Raw genomic sequence first — 25,497 nt, forward strand, 5'->3', positions numbered from 1 at the left:
TTGGAATCCTTCTTCTGTTGATCATGATTATTATCATTAATAACAAAGTGGTGATAGCCTAAATATGATCTAAAGGTCCATGGTTCAAACCCTCGGTTCCTCATTGTTTTCCTAGTCATACCAAGAGTCGTTGCTTTGAAATTGTTGGATATCCAGACTGGTGGGATCAGTCTTATTGCAGTGAGTGCATATGAAGGTTGACTTATCAATATTAGGGCTTGTCTTAGGATGGTTGATAGCTGTCAGACTACCATAGCGACAAAATATCCAGGATTTCAATTCCATGGCTCTGATACCATCTTCAAATTGATAAATGGTAGTTTTTTCATTCATACTTTCATTCGTTCATGTACAGAGTATATATAGAGGGTAATCACCATTCTAAGAATGGGAAAGAATGATACAAGGAAAGAATGATATAAGGAAATAACAACTAATATCCTAACATCTCAACTTTCCTAATATCTCAATATTCCTAATATCTCAATATTCATAATATCTCAATATTCCTAATATCTAAACATTCCTAATATCTCAACACTAAATGATACAAGGAAATAATGATATAAGAAAAGCATTCCTAATATCTCAACAGTTATATGGGTAACTGTTGTAGACCAACTTGCTCCTTGGTCGACTGCTAGGTTAGAAAATGTAAGCCTATAGACACTATGAAAAGTGAGTGTTTTTGGGTTGTTGTGAATAGCGAAATCATCGATTGCTATTCACATGTTGAATTTTTATTTCAATTTTTTTTAATCATCTCTTTTAAGTATGTCAAGAATACTAGAATTATATTAGGTAAACTATAATTTTTCACTTTGAGAGTTTAATTATAGATATTCTATATGGTTTAAAAAATTACCCTATCATAGCTTAAATTTTAGCATTCCTCTCCATATATTGACCACAAATGTGATGGATGAGAATTCATATCATCAACATTTTAAAGTACTTGAATTCTCTTTTTATCTCTGAGTTTTTTTCTTCTTCTTTATAAATTCATTGCAAACATCTTTATTTTTTTTTTTCCTTTAGTTCTTTGCTTTATTTTTAAAAAATTAGGTTGCTCTAGGACCATCATACCTGTTCGACTATTGCCGAGTAATTTTTGGATATCAAACCAATCTTAACATTATATGTAAACTTGTACAAGGATATTGTATTTTTTTTCCATCCAATTGTATGTTTTTTCAATATAACAATAAATTAATTAATTACAAGCTTATGAGGGGCTTCAACTGCATTTCTAATTTTTATTTTTATGTTATATATGGAAGAATTAAAATGTTTTAAATAAAATTTGGAATATTGAAAAAAAAAACTTTCAAAAGATATCAATTTTATAAGAATTTATAAAATAAGAACAAATTGAACTTTTTTTGGAAGTTCATATCTGAAACACTTATTCACTTATTCATGATTTGCTTTTAGTTTTGTTTCTACTTTTAAATTTTTTTTTTTTTTTTAATTTTTGTGGGCATGCCATATTTTAGTACGGAAAAGGAAAATTGTCACAAAATTGAATTGTTTTCAATTATTAAAATAAAATATTCAATTAAAATAAATTATTTTTAAAAATGAAGAAATCAATTAACATTGAATAATATATCAACGTTCCAATCAAATGAAAACTTAGAAAGAACACATAGTACAAGTAAAAACCAAAATCTAACACACAGGACCTACTTGATTCAACAAATGGAAACCATGATTTGATAATACATAGATATTATGTAAACTATGCAATAATATGAACCATACAAATTTTACTTCACTAGTACTGGTCCCAATACAAATTAAGATACCATAGTGTTAGGAACTTAAAGGAATATATGGCCTTCATTGTTCACTAATCATCTGTCAAATCAAGTGATAAAGATTGAAATAATGACAAGAGTGTGACACTAATAAATCAGGATTGCATTGGTCATCACCAAGGTGAGATGTCTTTTCTCATTTTTTTTAGCTATTGGGTGGAATGAAAAATTAAATATTAGCCCTCAAATTTATAAAGATCATATTAGGAAATATTTACAATAACTATTATATAAATTATTTTTTATTTTTTATTTTTTTTTAAAAATCTCTTTTACAAAATATATGGGATTATCTTATATTAAGAAAAATTAATTTCAATTTTATTTTATTTAAAAAAAAAAAAAGGATTTGAAGTAGTAAAATTTCTTTAATATATCAAATTTTTAAAAACTATTATCTTCTTTAAGATGAGTCTCTACTATTACATATATTTTATATTAAAATTATTTTTTTATTTTTTTAAAATAAAAATCATATAAAAATTGTCAATTATTGCATCGAGTTTTGATCTTAAAACTAATCCATGTTGGTACATGAATAAGGTTCTCGTAAATCTGGCATTCTGGATATCTCTGAACAAACTGATAACAATAGTAAGAAATTGTATAGATTTTATGATGGTTTACATAATATTTATTTTAAATTTGTTTCTATCAATGTGATTGGATCTCTTCTTGCAATGTCAAAATCTTGGATATATGAAAGAAAAATCATATTTCAAAATTGATAGAAAATTAATAAATAAATAAATAAAGAACATGTGGGCATCTTATAATTATAATTAAAGAAGAGTGAAAAATAATAAAATCAGGAGTCACCCCCCATGCCCCAACCTTTAGGGACAGTCCATATGTGTATGAAGAAAATGGTGCCCCTCAACTATCCACAGGAGCGACCCACCACTCAAGGACTCATTTCCACTTGGAGGAGCTTCAGAATATTAGGTGGCTCACTATTTGCCTTGATGATGGATTGGACCCACCTTCATCACTCTACTAGTCAATTATTTCATACTCTATATGTTTTTTTTTCTCTACTTTTATTTTATTTATAATCCAACACTATCTACTCCATCTTCCTCATTATTGAAGAGATGTGTTCCATGCACCCTATGGCTCGCTTGGGACTTTTTTTTAATTTTATTTTTATATATTTATTGTAGCGTGCATGTTCATCACATTTTGATTTATTAATTTGAGATATGTATGACATTTTTAATTAATTAGGGAGCTTTTGGAGTGTATGTGTACCAGAATGCTCCAAGCTTTTAAATGCATTTGTGTATAGGGATGATAATGGGGTAGGTTTTTTTGGGTATCCGTCCTGCCTCGTCCTTAATGGGACGGAGTTTAAATTTAATAAACGGTTTTGGAACGAATATGATATTTTTTTTTTTAAACCCGGGGCGGGTTCAAGTATTGCCCCATCTCACCCTGTCCCGCCCCGTTTACATATAAAATTAAATTAAATTTAATTTAAATTTTAAAATTAATTTAATTTAAAATTTTATTTTACTATTTTTAATATATAGATAACAATAAAAAATTTTAATAAAATAAGTTATAAAAAATATAATAATTTTATTATTTATAAAATATATTTATTTTAATGTAATTAAAAATTTTAAAAGTAATTTAAAAAAAAAAAAAAGCTAAATAGAGGCGGCGGGTATGGGAAACGGGACGGAGATGGAAATTGTTTTTAATAAACAGGGCGGGGTTGGGATGGGGGCAACCCGCCCCGTTGTCATTCCTATTTGTGTATCACCTCTCTAATTATCATTTTAATTGTATTAATTTCTTTTAATAGTCAAAGATTATTCATTTGATTCTTAATTAAGAGACCCGTTCTGCCATATTTTTAGAAAATTGAACCTTTGATAAAATTTAGAAAACATATTTGAAAAATTGAAAGATTTTTTATAATATATATATATATATATATATATATATATATATATATATATATATATATATATATATATATATTTTTGAAGAAATACTTGGTAAATAATTCTTTCAAAATTGTTTCTAAAAAACACTTTTATTAAAAGTATTTTAAATAAAAATATTCATAAATTCATTCTAAATATGTGAATATTTTCAAATTGTCAATGTTAATTGTTTAGCTTTAGGATTATGTTAACTGTTTTCGAAAATAATTTTGAAAAATAGTTTTTGAAAACAATTTTTAAAAACTATTCTCTAATTTTTATAAAATAAAGGTCTGCTTGAAAATTTAAAATATTTTTAACTTGTTTTTAATATTTTTATAACTAGCGTTTTATTTTTAATTATTTTATATATTTATATAAATATTTCTTAAAATAGCCCTAAAAAAACAAGTAAAAATAATTAAAAGATGTTATTTGAAAATATTTTATTTTCTATTTTTAAGAACATAAAATAATTTTTGGTACGTATTTTCTATGTTTTTTGTTTGGAAAAACAACAAACTATTCTAAAAAATAGTTCTTAAATAGGTCCTTTATTTCTATTTTAGTTCTGTATAAGGTCCTGTCCTATGGATAAAAAGAAAATGATTCATAGATTTTAATTAGTGTACCTTGATTAATAATTATTTTTGTGAAATTATATGTGTGGTGTTTGTTTTTTTACTTAATTCTAAATAGAACCTTAATTCTTAATAGTGTTAAATATTAGGTTGTTTGTTTTTATAGTATTTTATTTCTATTAAGTATTAAAAAGTAAAAAAAATTAATATGTTATTTTTTCTATTTAGAAAAAGCTATATATTTTGGTTTTTTCTATTTAGTAAAAAATTTATAATAAGTCATAAAAAAGTAGAAAAACAAACAATCTAAATTTTAAAACTAAATTGCTTTCAGCAAAACCCCAAAAAAATAAACACCACCTAGTTTACATGATACGTGATCTAGTGATTGTACTTATCTGAGGAAGGGTTCGATGTTCCAAATAAATGAAAAATAAATAAATAAATAAGAGAGTGTATGGTAAGGAGTATGAGGACACCTTCACTGGAGACAAACCCTTATTCTAAAATATAGGGTATGGGAGGACATGGGCTACCTAATTCTGACCAAGAGGGACTCCATGTTGGAGCCAGGTTGAAGAAGCAACATACCCTAAATCTAAATTTATCCTCTTTTAGCAATATTTGGTTTTTGACCCTTTTGACCAATCATCATCTACCTGGTGCATTATTGATTCTAATAAAATTATTTTTGGCTTTGAGAGAAAATCTTAAAATTGGAGTAATGATAATTTTGCATCTCCTGAACTTTGCAAAAATTGTTTCATATTTAATGAAAATTACTTTTTGAAATCATGACTCTACCTCTAATTTTTTTCTTTTATCCATAGCATTTTTATTAGAAATGTTTCTACAAAAAATCATTTATCATTGAGACATAAATTAAATAAATAAATAATAGTGCTTTTGAAATTATGTTACCAAGAGAAAAATAATAATATTTTTCTAAAAGAACCACTTACCAAATACTAATTTATAAATCATTTCAAGTAATTTTATAAATTTATATATATATATATATATAAGAATAAAGTTATAAATTAACCAAGTAATATTTAGAAAAATATTTTAAACTTTACTAATAAAAACTTTCAATTTTGAGAAAAATATCACCTTTATTAAAAAGAACTCAAAAGTTTATAATTATCCTCAAATATATTAATTAAATAAAATTTCAATTAAAAATAACAACATATAATATCAATCAAATAAAACAATTAATTTATTATTAAACACATAGTAAAAATAAATAGAACCATCAACCAAATGGTTCAAATGGTGTTAGTGTGAATATAACTCAAATCTTATTACCGTTTGTAAGATAGACATGTAAAGTTTTATTCTTTTATGCTTAGGGATGACAATAAGACGGGTTCTTCTGGGTACTTGCGCTCCTTTTGCCTCTAATGAGATGGATCTTTAATTTAATAGTTTTAAATATTGTTTTATCTTATTTTGATTTGATTAAATTATATGTAAATTTAATTTTAAAAATTAATTTAATTTAAATTTTATTTCCCAATTTTATATATATATATATATCTTCTAATATAAAGACATGATACATAAATATCTCCCAAAATACAAAATGTGTTGGAGTTAAAATTTAAAAGTATGCATATATTTTTTTTTGTCATAGTTACGGAGGGCGTACGGATAAACAAGAGTGTTATACGGATGATGACGTGTGCAGTAAACCACAGATGATATCATCCATGAAGTAATTGTGCATGGAATGTGCATGGCCTGCACGCATGGCCTTTTCACAATGACACCAAAAGGCCTATGCATAGACTCCTCTCAGACGCTTCTCTTCACTGACATCCCACAAATTCTATTACCCATTTGGATAATTTAGCAGATAGAGAACCATCCCCTTTCCCCTTTCCCCTTTCCCCTTTCCCCTTTTACTTTATTGGTAACCACACGTGTCCTTCACCATTCTCATTTTTATCTCCCAAACACGCCCCTACTAAAAAATAATTAATTTAATAGAGTCGAGTATTTTAATGTAAGATAAATGCGTGATTTTCGCAGCCTTTTATTACTAGTGGGGACAGCCTCATTAGTCCCCTCATCCAATTATAAGTTGCTTTGCATTTGAGGACAGTTTATCGTTAATTGTCATTCTCCACTCGAAAGCGAAGTGACACGACCTTTGTTGTTCATTATTTTATGTGGGGTTTGATTAGATTTATTATTTTTATAATCCTTCAAACCCCCCCACTAAGTTAAAGTAATAATTTTTCCTTTTCATCTCATACGATGAAGATAGAAATGATTAGAACCTTAACCCAAATCCCAAATGGTAAAGGTACATAAAAAGGAATATAAAAGGTTGGATACCATAAATATGGTTATCTTTATGGACTCCACTCTCCACATACCCACATGCTGTCCTTGTCCCTAAAAGATGGACTCTATTAATTACTTATTTATTAAATATTAAATAAATAAAATAGGTTAATAAATATATAAAAAAATTTATTTTTTAAAAGTACAATACATAAATATTATTAATTTTATTTTTATTTTTTTAATTCATGGGAAAGAGGAAAATGGGGAGAGGGAAAAATGTGAGACCGTGGGGAGGGCGTGGGTACAAAGAGTCAAATCTACTTCGTCTTTTGCTTTGGTATTATTCGGAGAGAGAAACACCTTATCTCTGCTCTGCAACTATACACAAAAGCGATTCGAGCGAAGAAGAGCAAGGCCCAACCTCAACATCTTCTCTCAAAATTTTTTTCCATTTCCCATGTAGGGTTTCTTCACTCCTGCTTTGTTTTCTCGACTGTGGATTCAACCTCTGAATCAATAGTCACTTCCAAGTCGGTCTTCTCCAACAGTGATTAATTGAGTTCAATTTTTGTTGTTGAGCTCCCTTTGTGGTTGTGTTTTTATTCATTTGATTTGTAGTTTCAGTTTGGTAACCATGAATCACTGCGTACCTGATTTTGAGGTAGATGATGAGGACGCGATTCCCTTGACCAGACCGAAGAAATCAGCGGCCATGTGAGCTCTGCTTTTTTTTTTTCGGCTTTTTTTATGTAACGCATGTTTTCTTCTTTCCGTTTCTTTCTTTTTTTCTTTTTTTTTCTTTCTTTCTTTTTGCTTTGTTTTGTGTGATATTGGGACTGAGTGAATGTAACTGAACCACGGACTAGGGTTGAGGATGATGAAATCATGGAGCTGCTCTGGCAGAATGGTCAGGTGGTGATGCAGATCCAGAATCAGCGATCTTTCAAGAAATCCCAGCCTTCGAAATTTCCAATTCAAGATGCTGTGCTTCCGCCGGAGCAGTCCAAGATCCGGTCATCGGCTCCGGTGGATGAGTCCAGCGCTCAGCTCTTCATGCAGGAAGATGAGATGGCTTCGTGGCTTCACTACCCGCTCGACGATTTCTGTGCTGATCTCCTCGATCCTACGCCGTGTGTTAATGCCTCTCCCCCTCCGGCGCGGCCTAATTTGTCGCCGGATGTCCGTCAGCCTGAGGAGAGGCCTGCTGCGACGAAGCCGCCGATTCCGCCGGCGAGGAGGGTGGAGCTGGACTCCAAGGTTCACAACTTCCTGCATTTCCCGAGGAAATCGACTGCCGAATCTGGAGAGCCTAGCTCAAGCAGGCCGGCGGGGATGGAATCGACGGTGGTGGACTCAAGCGATACGCCGGGGGTATGCCAGCAGTCCAGGACTTCCCCAGCCGAGTGGTGCAAGGCGGAGTTAGCGAATTCCGGGTACGGGACTATTGGCGGTGCTACTGAGGCCGCGACGTCAGCAGCCGGGGAACATACAACATTTGAGCTCACGATGACGTCATCTCCTGAAGGGTCCGGGTCTGGCGGCAGCGCCAGCGCCGGAGCCGAACCGACTCCGAAAGCGCCGGCGGACGATCGAAAACGGAAGGGAAGAGAAGGCGACGACACGGCCGAGTACCAGAGCGAGGTGAGTTCACTGTGTTCTTCCGCCTAATGTGCGCGGTGATGCCGGCGCACATTAGCATTACAGTGGTTGATCCCTCCATTTTTCACCATCTTGGTTGGACACGTGGCATCAAAAGGGGTCGTCTATTAACTGCTAATCCATATAGGATTGCCACGTGTATGATGGGAATAGCAGAAGTAACTTACACTTTACACAATTTAATGTATGATGATTGGAGATTGATTGTAGCGGCGTAGACAAGAGCGCAGACAATCAAACCTGAAAATCATCATACGGACTAGGGAGTAGGGACTAGGTACTAGGGAGTGTGTGCAATGCGTTTTGCTCCTATATGCACTGTGAGAGAAAGGCGCGAGACTCCCACCGCCCTTACCATCCACACCGCCTTAAAAATAAATATTTATTTTTTTATAAAATTAAGAATGTTTATTATCTATATATAAATATAAATTTAATAATTATTTTAAAATAAAAATTGCAAGCAACGATTTGAAAATCCTAATTTTTTGAAATGGTTAATAGCTGGAGGATTGAGTTTCGAACTATTTGAATAGACTATTTGTGCGAATATGGAAGCGAGCAACAGGGGTCTGATTTTATAATTGAACCCTTGTGAAATTCAGAAGGCAGTTGATTGTATTGTTCCACCTAAATGCAATGCCATTTTATCTTCTGGGGTTGATTTTGTATACTTTTCTGTTGAATTCTGAAGGACGTTGAGTTTGAATCTGCTGATGCAAAGAAACAAGTCCGTGGATCAGCGACTGCAAAGAGATCCCGTGCTGCGGAGGTTCACAACCTGTCTGAGAGGGTCTGTCTTTTCACTAGTACTGTACTGTTGAATTTGTTGATGATTGGCGTCTCTTTTGGTTAGTAGTGCATAATGTCTGATATTGCAACCACATGCAGAGACGTCGAGACAGGATAAATGAAAAGATGAAGGCTTTGCAAGAACTAATACCTCGTTGCAACAAGGTCATCTTATTTATATATTTTATTCATCTGCTTTTTGTGGGGATTGATTTTTTTTATGTTTTCCAATAACATTCATTCTCTTTTTCTTTCTGAATTTCAGTCTGACAAAGCTTCGATGCTGGATGAAGCAATTGAGTACTTGAAATCACTTCAGTTGCAAGTTCAGGTAATTTTTTTTTTTTTTTTTAATTTTTTTTTGCACTGTTCCTTCATCTATTTATGTGAACAAATATAGAAGTGCACACACTCAATTCTTGCATGAGGGCCAGTTGTGTTAGGTGCCATATCATTCATTTTGGTCTAAAGATAGCGATGAGGCCAACCTATGAAAAATTTGTATCTCAAACCGGAGGAGATGATTCTTGAATGCCATCATCATCTACCGCCTTAGAACCAGGGCAGTATCAGTTTCTTACTTTCCTACTGATATATCATTGAGAGGAATACATGTTTTCTACTTTACTATAGAGTGAAAAAAGAGCAGGAAGAGTGCTGTTTTTCTACCATAATTCTTTAACAAGTTTTGAAATGAGGTCTAGATGTTACAGTGAATTCTGTTGGGCACTGGTCATAATTTTCAGCAGCTCAATGTAATACTGATACAAAATGGAGGTTGGTGAACCTAAATTCAATTTAATGAACTCTGGATCCTATCACGACTTGTCATGATTAATCACCAAAAGCCAAGGGTCGAGGCATAAGAAAAACAGCTGATGAATAATGAGCTACTTGTATATGGTATGGGATGTTGTAAAAGTATTACTTATAATAACTATAAGATATTTCTGTATAATATTCTATGGACTCCTGCAAACAATCTTGATCCCCGTCTTGGCTTATGTAGATACTTCCATCCAATCTTCATAATTCATAACTCCGAATTCTACATGGCAATTGCATGAGACAATTTGGAATTATTTCTTCACCTAAGAATCCTTATATGAGTTCACACATTGTTTGTTACAAATATTAGATTTTAATCAATTTCTGCAGATGATGTCGATGGGATGCAGCATGGTCCCTATGATGTATCCTGGCGTCCAGCAGTACATGCCACAAATGGGGATGGGAATGGGCATGGGCATGGGCATGGAGATGGGTATGAACCGTCCAATGATGCCATTTCCCTCTGTTTTAGGTGGCTCAACCTTGCCCACAACAGCTGCAGCAGCTCATTTGGGTCAAAGATATCCTATGCCAGCCTTTCATATGCCCCACATGGCTGCACCTGATTCATCTAGGATCCAAGCAAACAACCAGTCGGATCCGGTTCTGAACTCACTTGGCACACAAAGTTCCAACCAGCCACGGGTTCCCAATTTCGCAGATCCATATCTGCAGTACCTCCAGCAGATGCAAATGCCACCAGCTCAGGTATTTTGGGAACCTCCGCTTATTCTTGGATCAATGGTTGGATGTGTTTATGACACAATTAATCTTCCGTCTAAATGTACCATTACCACATCTGTGAGTTGCCTACATTTGATAGCAGTGTATCATTGCCTACGTTATCTGTGAGTTGTTTGTCAGGCCATGTGAGAAATCATGTTGCTTATCGCCACATTATATTTCTGACATTAACCAAACATAAATCACATCCCCAATCTTTATCTTTCATGGCCATGATTTTGGGTGCATATAGAGCCTATCATGCTTAAGGAAATACAAAAATTTATGTTGGTTTAGGACCAAAGTCGTTAGTTAGATTTCTTGAACTACTGACATGTTCAAAGGCTAATTGGGCCATCACCATTTGTTTTTGTGTTTTACTGGTTAACAGTGAAACCCGATGTTTCTCTTACAGAATCAAGCAATGGGCCAGCAAAATACGAGCAAGCCAAGTACCAGCAAAGGAACTGAGAATCTCGAAAATCACCGATCAGGTAGGTGATTTATCTTATATTTTTGTTTTGTAATGGATCTGTGAAAATCACCCAGATATGTCTTTATTTTCCTTTGGGATTATTCTCTTTTAATTAACATAAGCTCTTGGGCACACCAAGTTCTAAGACAAACATGATTCTGTTGTCTGAGTCCTTAGTTTTATTAATGTGGCAATAGCACTCCCAAACCCCTACTCCCTTTCCCACCCCACACCTCCCCTTTCCCCTTTTTCTTTTCATGATCTGCCACTTTAGTTCATGAGGAGAAATGAGAGCCATGAATTCTGATATTTAATATTGCTTCATATGAAAATTCTACATTAGTTGATCCCAAGTAAACTTTCTATGTCAGAAAGTTTACAATTTTTTTTGGATCTTTTCTAAGTTGGTAACTAGGATCACCAATCAGTCTGTCATATAGTTGGTGCCAACTGCTCTTTGAACACTAACCAAAATTATGGTGTATCTGTAGTTCTGAATGTAGAGTCAGTTGGACACCTAATGAAAACACATTAATCAGGGCTGGCAGAAATTTCTTTGTGTTGCAGGTTGAAATTTTTGGTAAAGGGTTACTGAAGCTCTTGAATCAACAGAGTAAAGTTGTTAGGGCAGAAATTTGAAATGAAGTTGTTAGAGCAGAAATTTGAATGAAGGATGTTGCGGGCATAGAGACTGTTCCATCTTTGGGTCACTGCATGAAGAAAGGCTCATGCCTGCTAAGTTTTGTAGTGTAAGAGAAATACCCTCGAGGGCGGCTGGTTAATCTATATCACACATCTAACATGTAATTATAACCCCCCGATCTCCCTTCTATAGGATCAATTTTCCCTATATGTCTCTTTCAGCTTTTTAGTCTCCTTTCATTTTCGTTTTCTACTTTTTTTTTTTTTTTGGAACTGTTGAAGATGCTTAAAGGAAAAAAGTGAGGAACCCCAATTTCTAAGGGAGTTCATCACTGTCAAACAGCATGATATAAATTGGGTCCAGGAGGTGAGTATATCCTAAATACATATGGCCTTCATTTTCATCATTTGCTCTCTGCTGGCAAGTTGCCAAATTGGTGCAAGCCAGTGCAAATCACACTGCACTGGACTGCACTTTGTTCCCTGGACTGTGGGGATGACTTTGATCATTGATTTGTTGTTGTATTCAGTTGGATTCCTGTTATCATGCTCTGTTTGGTCATTTGCTCTTCTTCCTGTCTGCATCAAGAATAGTATCCCCTTATAGACAAAACACAACCAGTCAAGAAAGTATCATGTCACCTTCCACCACCATCTCTATTTTTTGCATGTTGTTAGAAGTGTGGTGGTGCGTCTCAGAGAGAGAAATCAAGGATTTGGTGAGCCAACAACCGAATATTTTCTGTATTTGATTCAATCCACAGTTACATTGAGTAGTGCTTGCAGCCTGGGAATGAAACTTTCAAAGGCCCGCCCAACATTTAAATCTCCTTTTTTGTATCGTGTTTGTAGAAAAATACAAATTTTTGACCCAATCATAGGGTTCCCTTTCCCATTGCAAAAATTGTTCAAAGCACTAGTAATTATCGGAGGGATTCTCGGACCTCAAATCATATTTTTATCGTAGCCTCTGCCTTTTTCACATGTTTTTTCGGACAATCCTGTTATGGTTGGTATCGACTTAAGTTCACAGGAAATACCGAGAAGTAGGGGGCCATATAATAATCCTGCAGGCCCCTTCATTTTACAATTCAACCTGATGAGCAGCAACTGTGTTTGTGCCTTGGTGCAAAACCGCTGGTGTTCTTGATCTCTCTCCCTACGGGCAGCCATACCCGCACCCCAAATCGCGAATTGGAGCTTAAACAGCTGCATGGAAGAGGAACAAAAGCACAAAACAGCAAAACCATCTCTCTTTTTCCTTTATGGAAGCTGGTGGTACTAGTCCAGCCTCCCGAATCAGTTAGTGGCCACGCCACTTGAGCGGCCCAACCCAATCTTGTGAACTATGGACCGACCTAATATGGCCCATAAGCTCATTTTCTGGGCGGCCCCGCCCAGCACATGTCCAAATTAAAGATGTTGAAACCATCTCTCTTTTTCCTTTATGGAAGCTGGAGGTACTTGTCCAACCTCCCGAATCAGTTAGTGGCCACGCCACTTGGGCGGCCCAACCCAATCTTGTGAACTATGGACCGACCTAATATCGCCCATACGGTCATTTTCTTTGTTGATTGAGTCAGTCGTTCGTGAAGGTGTGATCAAACTCACCACACCTGTGCCCCCATCCTTGTTTGCAGGTACTTGAACAGGTCGTGGCATCACTATCTGAAGTTAAAAGATTGTTGTGGAGAAAATTGTTAGCATTTTTTTTATTTATAATTTGTGGTTATTTATAATTATATTGTGTAATGGATTGATATATATATATATATATATTATTTAAGAGTATCAATTGATAAATGAGTGAATCAATTGATTGAGCATTTAAGATACTTGTATGTAGAAAACAAAAATTATAAATGGGAAGTTAGAAAATTTTCATTTATATAAATATGGTGTTATTTTTGTAACCTCGTCATTATAAGATTTAATTTGTACATAAGGTTTATGAGTAATGGAGGAAGATAGAAAAATATGACCAATGCAATTACATGAATACATTCAAGTTACTAACCCATCATTATCTATTAATTTGCACATGTTGTTTGTAAATAATGAGTATAACTCCCATGTAGTCTTTGATGGAAAGACTAAAAGTTTTATAAGGGTAAGGTCCCAAGCCACACTCTCATTTTTATGTTTTTTATTATTCTACTTATAACAACATACACCCCACAAGTGATCCATCCACTACATGAGAGTGGTAACTTAAAGATCTTGATAAAAAACAATTCACAAGGTAACTTAGGCTCATTTCAGAAGTGTTATCGATATCATGGATCAAAGTAAGAATAAATCATTATTTTGTCATTTCTTTAGTGTTTATATCTATTATGTTTTATGCATCCAAATTGATTTTCCAAAATAATTATTCCAAGATCAAAAGGTTTTAGATTTTATTGTCATAGTCAAGGCCTTAAAATAATTGAAACTAGACATGTGTTTTTAGAAAATGAAGATTTTAGTGGAAGAACTAAGCTTAAAAAGCTTACCTTTAATGAAGTATCAACACTAATGATGGAATATGGTGTGACTCAAGAGGATTCTTATGACGATAGTGAGAATGTCCTAACTGCAGAAGTATCTCACTACAAGGAAAATGTAAAAAGATGACGCTTTTTAAGCGTCAAGATAGACATAAGATGATGCTTTTCAAAAGCGTCATATCTTAGACTGTCATCTTATGAATTTCCAATTGTTGATGCTTTTCACAAGTGCCATCTTCTTTGGCGATTAACTATGACACTCATTGAAAGTGTCATTATTTTAAACCTTGGTGCTCTATAAGTATCATTATAGGTCTGCCATTTCATTCATCTCAATATTGACACTCGATAAAGCGTCGTTGTACAGGTAGGAGCAACGTCGACACTCATGATAAGTGTCATCTTATAGCAATTTTCAACCTTGACGCTAAAAAAAAACATCATGTTCTGAAATCCTCAACCTTGATGCTTATGAAAAACGTCATTGTATATGTTAAAGTGACTTTGACAGTCATAATAAGTGTCATCTTCTACCTTTAATATCCTATGAGAACAAAGCATGACGCTTTAAAAAAGTGTCATCTTATGTCATTCGGAATTTTAATAACCCATAAAAGTCCTAATTATGCCCTGTTTTATAATTTTTCATAAACAATGAATAAGTAATAAAAAGTTAATTTAATAAAGTCCTAGGAGAAAAAGTACCAATTGTGGTGTTTCTCTTTCACTACTAAAATTTACTAATAAACAGACATAATTAATTATGAATTTGCTTAGCATTAAATTTAGTTGAAATTGTTCAAAAAACCAAAAATTTTACAACTTCTTTTTCAACTTTGAGTTGTTCATAGTCTTTTGTTGCATCTAATTCTACGTCATCTTTCTTCAAAATGCATAAGGATGGTTACAAGTCACGTTCTAGATGCTCAACTTGCAGAAATAATTGAAAGGTTACATATAACTAATATTGACAAATAGTAAAGAAGAAAACTACTCTATAAATGAAATGTGTATATACCAATTTTTTAAATTTCCAAGATATATTTCTTCCACTACAATAAATTTTAACATGTTGGAAGAACTAAACAAACCCCAATAATTTTGTTACACCAAATTTCTAAATATTCCTTGAACTCTTGTTATGTGTTTAAGAAAACAAACAATAAACCACTTTTTGATGTTTTCCCAAATGCAATATTCGATTTTGTCTAACTTGGGTTGAATTCAATAATTAATTTTGTCCAACTCATATTATCATTCATATTGTAATCATGAGTGAATGATGACTTGCACCCATGGTTATCAAAATATGTTATAAGTATATCTAACTTGGGTTGAATGTAATAATTAATTTTTTCCAACTCATGTTGTAACCATGAATGGACGATGACTGCCACCTGCGATTATCAAAATATGCTATCAACATATTGGGTCTTTCCATAAGTCCAAGTAGGTCTTAAATTTAAAGCATGTATACACTTAATCGTTTACTTGGACTAACTAGCTATTTTTCTCCCTCTTTCTTGCTCATTTGATTTATTTCAATTTAATTTTTTATTTTATTTTCTGAAGTTGTATATTCTAGTATGTGTTTCTCTTATTATATTTGCTAATCCATTGTCATTTTCATTTGCATTTTCATATGAGAGCCTTTTAGAATTGCATATTTAACTTACTGAATTGTTAACTTGTTCGTATCAAAACTAAAAATTACATATAACTGAATGATTACATTTTATTTTATACAAACAACAATTTTACAAGAATCATACTTGATATTTGCCTTAGTATTAATAATAATAATAATAATAAGTTTACAATTCAGCTATTTTGTAGGATCTGTAACCCACTCGACATCCTTTATTTGTACATCATTATTATAAGTTTACAATTCAGCTACATAGAGGATTTGTTCTCAATCCAAATCCCCTCACAGTCACCTTTTATACATATTGCATCCGAGTCATCCATTGCATCAAACGCTTCAACTTCTGGCAATGTCCCTATAAAGGGATGGTGTTCAATAGAATTTTCCACAAGGTTATCTCCTTCCTCCTTATCCAAGAAATCCTTTTGAGGAATTGACAAAATTATTGACCATCTTGGATCAAGTTGGTTTTGCACATAAAATACTTGCTTAGCTTGAGATGCCAAAATGAAAGGATCTGATTTATAAGCAATTTTGTTAAAGTCAACTAATGTAAAGCCAAGATCATCAACTTTTATGCCATTCTTATTATCAACCCAATCACACTTGAAAAACAGCATCCTAAACATGGTATAATCAAGGTCTCAGATCTCGTTAATAATCTCGTAGAAACAAAGCTCACCAAACACTAGCTTTTGATCCTTGGCACTTGCAATTTGCATTGTTGAAGCTACAATACTAACTATGCTATTTTGGGTAGCTCATAAGTCATCACACTCCTTGCTATGGTATCGACATTCATTAATGACATATCCATGATATTTTGAGACATAGTGGCTAGGACCATGAGCTATCCACTTAAGGGTTTCAGATATAAGTTCATTGTTACCAATTGCAGGTTCAATATGCAATTATAAATAATAGTTACTATGAATGTTCAAAATTAGTAAAAAGAATAGTTCAAATTTTAACACCAATTCGATACCTTTTTTCGAAACCAATAAGTAAATGTTCGCATGTGTTCATCATGGAGCCCCTTTTGTCTATTAGATTGACGAGGATTTTTCAATTTCAACCATTCCATGTGCTCTCTATGCAATTATTTATAAAAAGTTCAAAGTTATTGTCCTATAGTTAATTTAAGTATAACAGATAAATATTAAGTGTTAGTAGTTCTTACTCGATATAAGGTTGGACAATAGTTGTATTCTCTAAAACATAATGATGTGCATGCAACCACAAATTAGAATCAACGATCACAACTTGGCCTTCAGGTATGGGTGCCCCAACGTTTTGGTTAATGTTTACACTAATAGGAATCCCAATTGCATCTACATTTGATAAGTACTCTGTACAAAATTCAATAACTTCCTCCGCAATATAGCATTTGACGATGCAACCTTCGGGCCGGCTACGATTTCGTACATACCCTTTCAAAACTTCCATGAATCTTTCAAAAGGGTACATCCACCTTAGGTAAACTGGTCCACAAAGTCTGAGCTCTTTTACAAGATGCATAGTAAGATGAAGCATGATATCAAAGAAGGAAGGTGGGAAGTACTTCTCAAGTAAGCATAATGTCACCACTACATCATTTTGTAACTTATCCAATGTAGGCACATTAACCACTTTGCTGCAAAGAGCATTGAAAAAAAAATTCAATCTACAAATAGCATGTCTTACATGCTTTGGCCAAACTGATCGTAATGACACTGACAATATCTATTGCATTAATGCATGATAGTTATGGGAATTAAGGTCATAAAGCTTCAAGTCTTCCATTGACACAAGGTTTCTCATGTTAGAGCAATAACCTTCAGGAACCTTTAATTGTGATAAAGTTTGGAAAAAAAAAGCTTATTCTCCACTTTATATAGTGTGTAACATGCAGGTGGGAAATAAGTTCGATTTGATTCAAACCTTGGCCCTAATTCACACCTTAAGCCCATCTCTAAAAGGTCTAAATGAGACTTAAGTCCATCATTTGTCTTATTACCTGGAATGTTAAGTAAGGTACCGATGATGCTTTCACAAACATTTTTCTCTATGTGCATTACATCTAAGTTATGACGAACATATAGGTATTTCCAATACTTTAGATCAAAGAATATGAACTTTTTTTTCCAACAATTTCTAGTTTTGACATTCAACTTACCTCGAGTGATCTTATTTTTTCCCCATGAATTAAAAATGACATCAGTTTTCCTTAGAATTTCCTCTCCACTCAATGGTTGCGGAGGTGACTGAAACTCTTGTTCTCCATTAAATGTCTTTTTCTGTTTCTTAAAAGGATGATTGCAAGGAAGAAATCGTCTATGACCTGTATATGAGTTCTTTTTCCCATGCTTCTATCTATGAGAATAGGTATCTTCCCCACATATAGGGCATGTAAAATATCCATTAACTATGCAACCAGATAAGTTTCCATATGCAAGAAAATCATTCATTGTCCACAGTAGAACAACTCTTAATGTAAAGAGCTCTTGTTGATGTGTATCATAAGATTCAACCCCCACCTCCCACAACATTTTTAGGTCATCCAATAATAGTGCTAAATAAATATCAATGTCATTTCCAGGTTTTCGTGGACCCAATATTAACAAAGACAACATCATAAACTTCCTTTTCATGCATAACCAAGGAGGAAGTTATAAATGACCATTATAATAGACCAACAACTGTGTCTACTACTCATTGAACTGTGAGGATTTATACCATCTGCTAAAATGGCAAGTCTAAGGTTTCTAGGTTTTGAAGCAAAATCAAGCCATCTGTGATCAACTAGTTTCCATGATGGGGAGTCGGATGGATGATGCAATTTGCCATCAAATTCTCTTTCTTGGGCATGCCACATGAGGTCTTTTGCAACTTTTGGGGACCGAAACAATCTTCTAAATATTGGAATAGGAGGAAAATACCACATTACTTTTGTAGGGACACCCTTCCTCTTTTTAGTTTTTGTTCTATCTAACTTCCATCATGAAGTTCCACAAGTTGGACATGAAGATGCATCCTTCAAATCATTCCTATACAATATGCAATCATTCAGACAAGCATGTATTTTCGCATATTCCATTCCCAATGCATGCAATGTCTTTTTTGCTTACATAGACGAGGACAACTCATTGTTTAGAGGTAACATATCTCTAACAATTCCTAAAAGCTCTGAAAAACTTTTATTAGACAATCCATATCATGCTTTTAAGTTGTATAATTTCACCAATGCAGACAGACAACTTTGTAAAGTTTCTACAACCAGGATATAAAGGTTTTTGGGCATCTTCAAGCAATGTTTCATAAAATTTTGGATCATTCTTACAATCATCATGTGCAACTTGAACCATTTCTACTGTACTATCCACATCAGTAAATTGAACCTTATGATGACATTATGCCCTACTAGTTAGTGGTCCACTTGGAGCAGCATCTCCATGCCAATACCATGTATGATAACTCTGATCAATTCCATAGAAAAATAAATGCTCTCTAATTTTTTGAGAAGTATGGAATATCATATTACCACATTGAAGGCATGGACATTTAATGGAGTTTTTATATGCAGAATGTTTTAATGCGAATGCGATAAAGCTTTCTACCCCATCCACATAATCCTTTGATCTTCTATCCTTTGACATCCAAGAACGATCCATTTGATGTACAAGAGAGAAACAAAGCTCCTAGATACTACCAACCACTAAAGTTATTTTAATAACTATCCTATTAATAGTCTCAAAATATATGATCCACCAATTTCAAATTTCAAACATTGTCACAAAATTTTTTACTAATCCAAAAAACAACAATGTGTAAGTCATCTAAATATAAGCAATATGACAACAAATATAATTAGTATATTAGGTTATTAAAAAATTAGAATAAAAAATGGATCTGAATTCCATCATTATGTTTGGTTTGTGCATGAATAGGAATCAAAAGTTAGATGTAACTCTTAATCTTGTGTTCTATTCTCAAGTACACCAAGTTTGAAATTTTAAAAGGTTTGAAAAATACAAAAACACATAATTTATGTAATGCCACAAGATGAGCAAGACATATGGATGGAAATATCTTTTTAATTATGGGTTGAAAATCATTTCTTTTAAATCTAAGTATCTTCTTAACATCATCTTGATTGTTGAATAGTATCAAACATAGACATATGAAAGAGTAATAATTGAGATAATACCAACTAATACATAAATATCACTATGGAAAACAACAAAAGTTTCCAAATGTTTCAATTAATAGGAAAAAAATGGGCTTACTCCATCAAAATTTGATGGAGTACTTAAAATGAGACTTAAAAGTTCGCCTGTTCGATGAAACACAAAATAAGAAAGGTAAGTAGAAGGATGATACTCAATGATAAAGCTTTCATTAGTTTCATTGAATTTGCTCCCAAAGAAGACAATGATAACATGAACTAAAAAAGTGAACTAATATGGCTAAGCTTTTGATGAGTAGAAGCAAGTGATTTATGCATGATTTATGCATTCTAACATCTCCAACATCCTTAATTAGGTAGTGGTTCCTATCCCATATAGGAATACATAATCCCTATGTATCAATTGCCAAGTACTCAATTTAATTTTAAAGAAATTTCGGCAACATTTTCCTATAGTTCTCCAAGTACACAAAATGAACAAGGCACAATATGTAACCTTGTCCAAATATGCAACTAGAGAACAAGAGGAAAGACTACCAAACTTTCTAAAATTGAATTAAGAACAAACAATTAACTTCATAAATATTATGTTTTCTTATACTGTCTAATTGGACAATTCAAGCATAATTTGTAGAGAAAAGAACTTTCAAGCTAGACAAATTTAAAAGTTGTCAACTTGAAAATGGCCTAGATAGACCATTTTCACCATTTGACAACTTAAATGTCTTTATTATGTAATAAGAGAACCTTTTGTCTTCCAATGATACTTGAATGGGAACTCTAAGGTTTCATGCATGCATGTTTGATTAAAATTAAAACATTATAATGATTTATTGAATTATTATAACATAGCAACATAACTCTCATTCTATCATGTTTATCTCAAATATACAACATTTAAGATGGAGCCATAAGAACCTTTGCACAACTTAGACCAACGTCTACTACAAAAAGGGTTCACAATAAATATAATCAAGTTAATATGATTTGACAAGTTTAAATGCACAATAAGTAATTATCTTACAAAACAAATAATAAGGCAACTAAAAGAAAACCATGGTGACATATCATGCAAATGAATTGCACCTACAAAACTAGTAATATGAATTCCACTACTTATAATAAAATATAAGGTTCAGGAGGAAGTGGATAAGCATGCAAAGGAAAAGTCATGACTGATAACCCATTTGTTGGTTTTAGTAGCCCATTTGGACACTCTTAGACCATTTTAGGCACATTTAGCCCATCTAGACTTACTTAGGCCCACTAAGCCCAATTGGACACCCCTAGGCCCTTTAAGCACATTTGGCCCATCTAGGCTCACTTAGGCCCACTTAGGTTCATCTAGGATCACCTAGACCCATCTTAAGCATACTTAGGTCACCATTTAGGCATTTTTTACGTAACTTGCATGGTTGCATGACTTGCTTGACCGTCAATTTATTTATTTATTTTTATTTTTATTATTATCAATCTCTTATTTTTATTTATTTGTTACTTTTATTTATTATTATTATTATTTTATCATTCTCTAAAATTTTTATTCATTTATTTGATTTAGTAAATATGATGCTCTTGCAAGGAAACTTACCAATAAAGAAAAATTGATGCCGAAATATTTTATGTTTTTTTAATAAAAAAGGAGAATTAGCTTCATTGTTGTTATTATTATTATTATTTAATTTTATTTATTTATTGAAAAATCATTTTTTTTAAATGGAGAGATTAAGTTTTAAATCGAAAAATCAGGATATTTTTTAAACAAAGGAGTTGACACTTGAATGTTTGTTTTGAAAATAAAAGATTAAATTTTTAGGTTGGAAAATCAGATTTTTTTTTAATAAAAAAGGAGATTTTTATTTTATTTTTAATAAAATCAAATTTTTAATAAAAGATTGAAAAATTGATGTCGGAATATTTTATTTTTTTAATAAAAAAAAAAAGAGAATTAGCTTTATTGTTATTATTATTATTATTAGTATTTAATTTTATTTATTTATTTATTGGAAAATCATTTTTTTTAAATGGAGAGATTAAGTTTTAAATCGAAAAATCAGGATATGTTTTAAACAAAGGAGTGGACATTTGAATTTTTTTTTAAAAATAAAATATTAAGTTTTTAGATTGGAAAATAAAAAAAAATTAATAAAAAAATGAGATTTTTATTTTTTTAAATAAAAGATTGAAAAATTGATGTCGAAATATTTTATTTTTTTAATAAAAAAAAAAGAATTAGGTTTATTATTATTATTATTATTATTTAATTTTTTTTATTCAAAAAATCAGGAATTTTTTAAACGGAGGAGTTGACACTTGAATGTTTTTTTTGAAAATAAAAGATTAAGTTTTTAGATTGGAAAATTAGCTTTTTTTAAAAAAAAATGAGATTTTTATTTTTTTAATAAAATCAATTTTTAATAAAATATTGAAAAATTGATGCCAGAATATTTTATTTTATTTAATAAAAAAGGAGAATTAGCTTTATTATTATTATTATTATTTAATTAATTTATTTATTTATTGAAAAATCTTTTTTTAAAATGGAGAGATTAAGTTTTAAATCGAAAAATCAGGATATTTTTTAAATGGAGGAGTTGACACTTGAATGTTTTTTTGGAAAATAAAAGATTAAGTTTTTAGATTGGAAAATCAGATCTTTTTTTTTTTTAAGTGAGATTTTTATTTATTTTTAATAAAATCAAATTTTTAATAAAAGATTGAAAAATTGATGCCGGAATATTTTATGTTTTTAATAAAAAAAAAAAGATAGAGAATTAGCTTTATTGTTATTATTATTATTTAATTTTTTTTATTTATTTAGTGGAAAATTATTTTTTTGAGAGATTAAGTTTTAAAGATCAAGTCATCAAATGATTAGCCTTAAGGTTTTAAGATGAGATTCACTATACATGTACACGTATAAAAGGGAAACAAATATGGAAGTTGTTTGTTGTTCAAAATAAGAGTGAAAGATATAACAAGGAAAAAGGCAAAGAATATGAATTGTAGCTCTTAACTCCTGATAAGTGCTGAATAACATATCATATCAACCTCATTTCTTCCATCCAACCAAAACTCTATCACTCAACATTTTGGAGAGATGCTTAAAGAACTATCAAATATAGAGGACAAAAAGTTAATCCACCCAGATCATTTAAAAGCCCTGACCAAGACATCAAGGATAGCACAAATGCTAAATATTAAGCAAACTAACAATGCTACGTCAATACAAGAGAATGCTATGCAAAGCAATGTTTTTAGAATTACACTTACCTTCAATTAATTTCTCAAGATATATGGAAAGCTAACTTAGATTGTTACCTTGAATAATTTATTTGGCATCATAACACCCTCCAAAATACAATTTTTTGGTACATTAATAGATTGATATGATACCTATTGATGCAATGATTTTTCCAAATATAGATGAGATTTATTGTGATCTAAACAAAATATCATGCTGAGTTTTGTTTTTGTGTACATAAAACAACTACTGCGATATATGTAAAAGAAGCCAGGGTTTTCCCTTTCCCATTCTATGTCAGAAAGCCTATAAGAATGAAAGAGGATGAGTAGTCAGCATTTCTGGTATGAACTCCCCAAAAAACTAGGTACAAATGATTAACAAAAAAAATAAATAAAGAAATCATATCATAAGAAGTAAAGATTTCAGCAAAATAGCATTATGAGCCATGCAAAGCTATTCATGAGTAGCGACACACATCATAAAACTGAATTTCTAGTTGGAGGGTACTTTCAGAAAACAATATAAAGAACTATGCTACTAGTATCTTTCTCACTATCTTACCTAGTACAACTTTGGTATATCAAAGTTAATCCTTATATATCTTCATTTTACTTCTTCATCTTATATAACTCATCACAAGTCAAATCATTTCATGGTAAAGGCTTCTGTCATGGCATAGTCACGGTTTCTGTCATGGCATATTCACAGTGATCCAATGTGGATATAATGGATACACCACCATTATGCTCTTCATGGCTCATTTAGGACTAAGCAATTCATGGGTCTCTTGGATTGTCATGGGAGGGACTATGAGGAATCAAGGCATGGATATACAAAGGTGTTTGTGCTTCTTGGTAGCTACCTAGTATTTGGTGTATTTGTAGCTAGAAAGATTTAGTGATGAATGCATAGGAAAACCTTTTGATTTGCCAAAATCATGAGAAACAATTTAACCATCACTTGATTTTCAAAGTGTAATTTCAAACTAGCCCTGAGTTATTTCATGTTATACACAATTACTTTTTTTCATATTATAGACCAAGGTTTGGGTATAGAATGGATAGTCTGTCTTGAAAAACTAACCTATAAACAAAAGTCAAATGTGTCTGTATGCCCTCAGATTCCAGCAACCTTGAGGCCTCTATTCCCTTAATTGAAAACTAACTATTAAGGGACCATAGTGAGATGAAAGTTATTAGCTTCTATATACCAAGCACTAAATTCAGATACTCACTTGCCAAGTTGAAGGAATTTTAAATAACAAACGCTTTGGAGGGACATCAATTTCATTGTATAGGGTCAAAAAGTCATGCACCTGCAGATTATGATAAACTAAATGCATCAAACTATATAAAAATGTAATTACTGAATAAAGAAAGAGGTTGACATATCATAGTTTGAACCATCCATCTAAATTCCCTATATTGTCCATTGATTTAATCCATAACTATTCAAACATAATGTGTAGGCACAATGAGCCAGTTTCAAAAAATTTTCCACATAAATAACCAAAATATCAAATGATCATGTGATAGAAATGGATATCAATAACACTTTCAAGCCATCAATAGAGTATAAAAAATATTATGAGTGGTATAAAACATCCTAAAGTCAGTTCCTAACAAGGGGTGAATGAATATTACAAAATGTTATCAAGTAAGCTCCTAATAATGGTTGAACAGTAAATTCTCTTTCCCTCACTCCCTCCTAACAAGGGTGATTACTACTCAAAAATTGCTATTTGATATCCTATAATTAATCATTTTAAACACTTTTGAGTAGTAGTTTTGGCCTTTTAACTCAATTGGCATGTTAAGGACCCTTGAAAGGAATTTTAATCACTTTTTGTAAGTTTTGGTGTTTTTGTTAGTAATTTGATCACCAAAGCAAGTCAAGACTGAGGAGAGTTATGAGGAATCTTGGGCAAAGCTTAGAAGTCATTTTCCAAGAGTAAATCCGGATTGCAAGGAGAAAAAGCAAAGAGAATCTGCCATGAAGCCTATTCTTGATGACAGTCGTAGCATCCACTTTTGGAGCACTTTCTGAAGTCCAAATGATGCATGCTATATACCATTTCAAATCTCAGGAAGTCAACAATCCAATTCTTCAAACGGTGTGCAATTCGGAGTTGAAACGAAGAAGTTGCAGCCGTTACAAGCCAATCACTCCGAGCTGAAGGGAGCATTTTGCAAA

The 25,497-nt window shown here is 32.2% G+C and overlaps 1 protein-coding gene and 1 long non-coding RNA gene across 9 annotated transcripts; one reads left to right on the top strand and one right to left on the bottom strand.

Moving 5' to 3' along the window:
• Positions 1-6,955: 6,955 nt before the first annotated feature.
• On the top strand, positions 6,956-12,162 carry LOC100264869 (transcription factor PIF1). Of its 8 annotated transcripts, none has more exons than XM_010654152.3 (9): positions 6,956-7,163; positions 7,252-7,347; positions 7,500-8,274; positions 8,987-9,085; positions 9,184-9,249; positions 9,350-9,415; positions 10,243-10,623; positions 11,054-11,132; positions 11,662-12,162. In XM_010654152.3, the coding sequence occupies exons 2-9, from the start codon at positions 7,268-7,270 to the stop codon at positions 11,706-11,708; spliced, it is 1,593 nt and encodes a 530-aa protein (XP_010652454.1). In that variant the 5' UTR covers positions 6,956-7,163; positions 7,252-7,267; the 3' UTR covers positions 11,709-12,162. The 8 variants fall into 8 exon arrangements, with proteins under 8 accessions (XP_010652454.1, XP_002263397.3, XP_010652455.1 ...); XM_002263361.5 differs by having other exon boundaries at positions 7,258-7,347; XM_010654153.3 differs by having other exon boundaries at positions 6,956-7,092.
• A 12,237-nt stretch (positions 12,163-24,399) lies between these two features.
• On the bottom strand, positions 24,400-24,640 carry LOC132254036 (uncharacterized). The gene is made up of 2 exons (XR_009465958.1): positions 24,539-24,640; positions 24,400-24,452 (listed from the first exon to the last, which is right to left on the bottom strand). It is a non-coding gene; the product is annotated as an uncharacterized LOC132254036 (long non-coding RNA).
• Positions 24,641-25,497: the final 857 nt, after the last annotated feature.

Source organism: Vitis vinifera, chromosome 7, assembly GCF_030704535.1.
Source record: "Vitis vinifera cultivar Pinot Noir 40024 chromosome 7, ASM3070453v1".
NCBI classification, from domain to species: Eukaryota; Viridiplantae; Streptophyta; class Magnoliopsida; order Vitales; family Vitaceae; genus Vitis; species Vitis vinifera.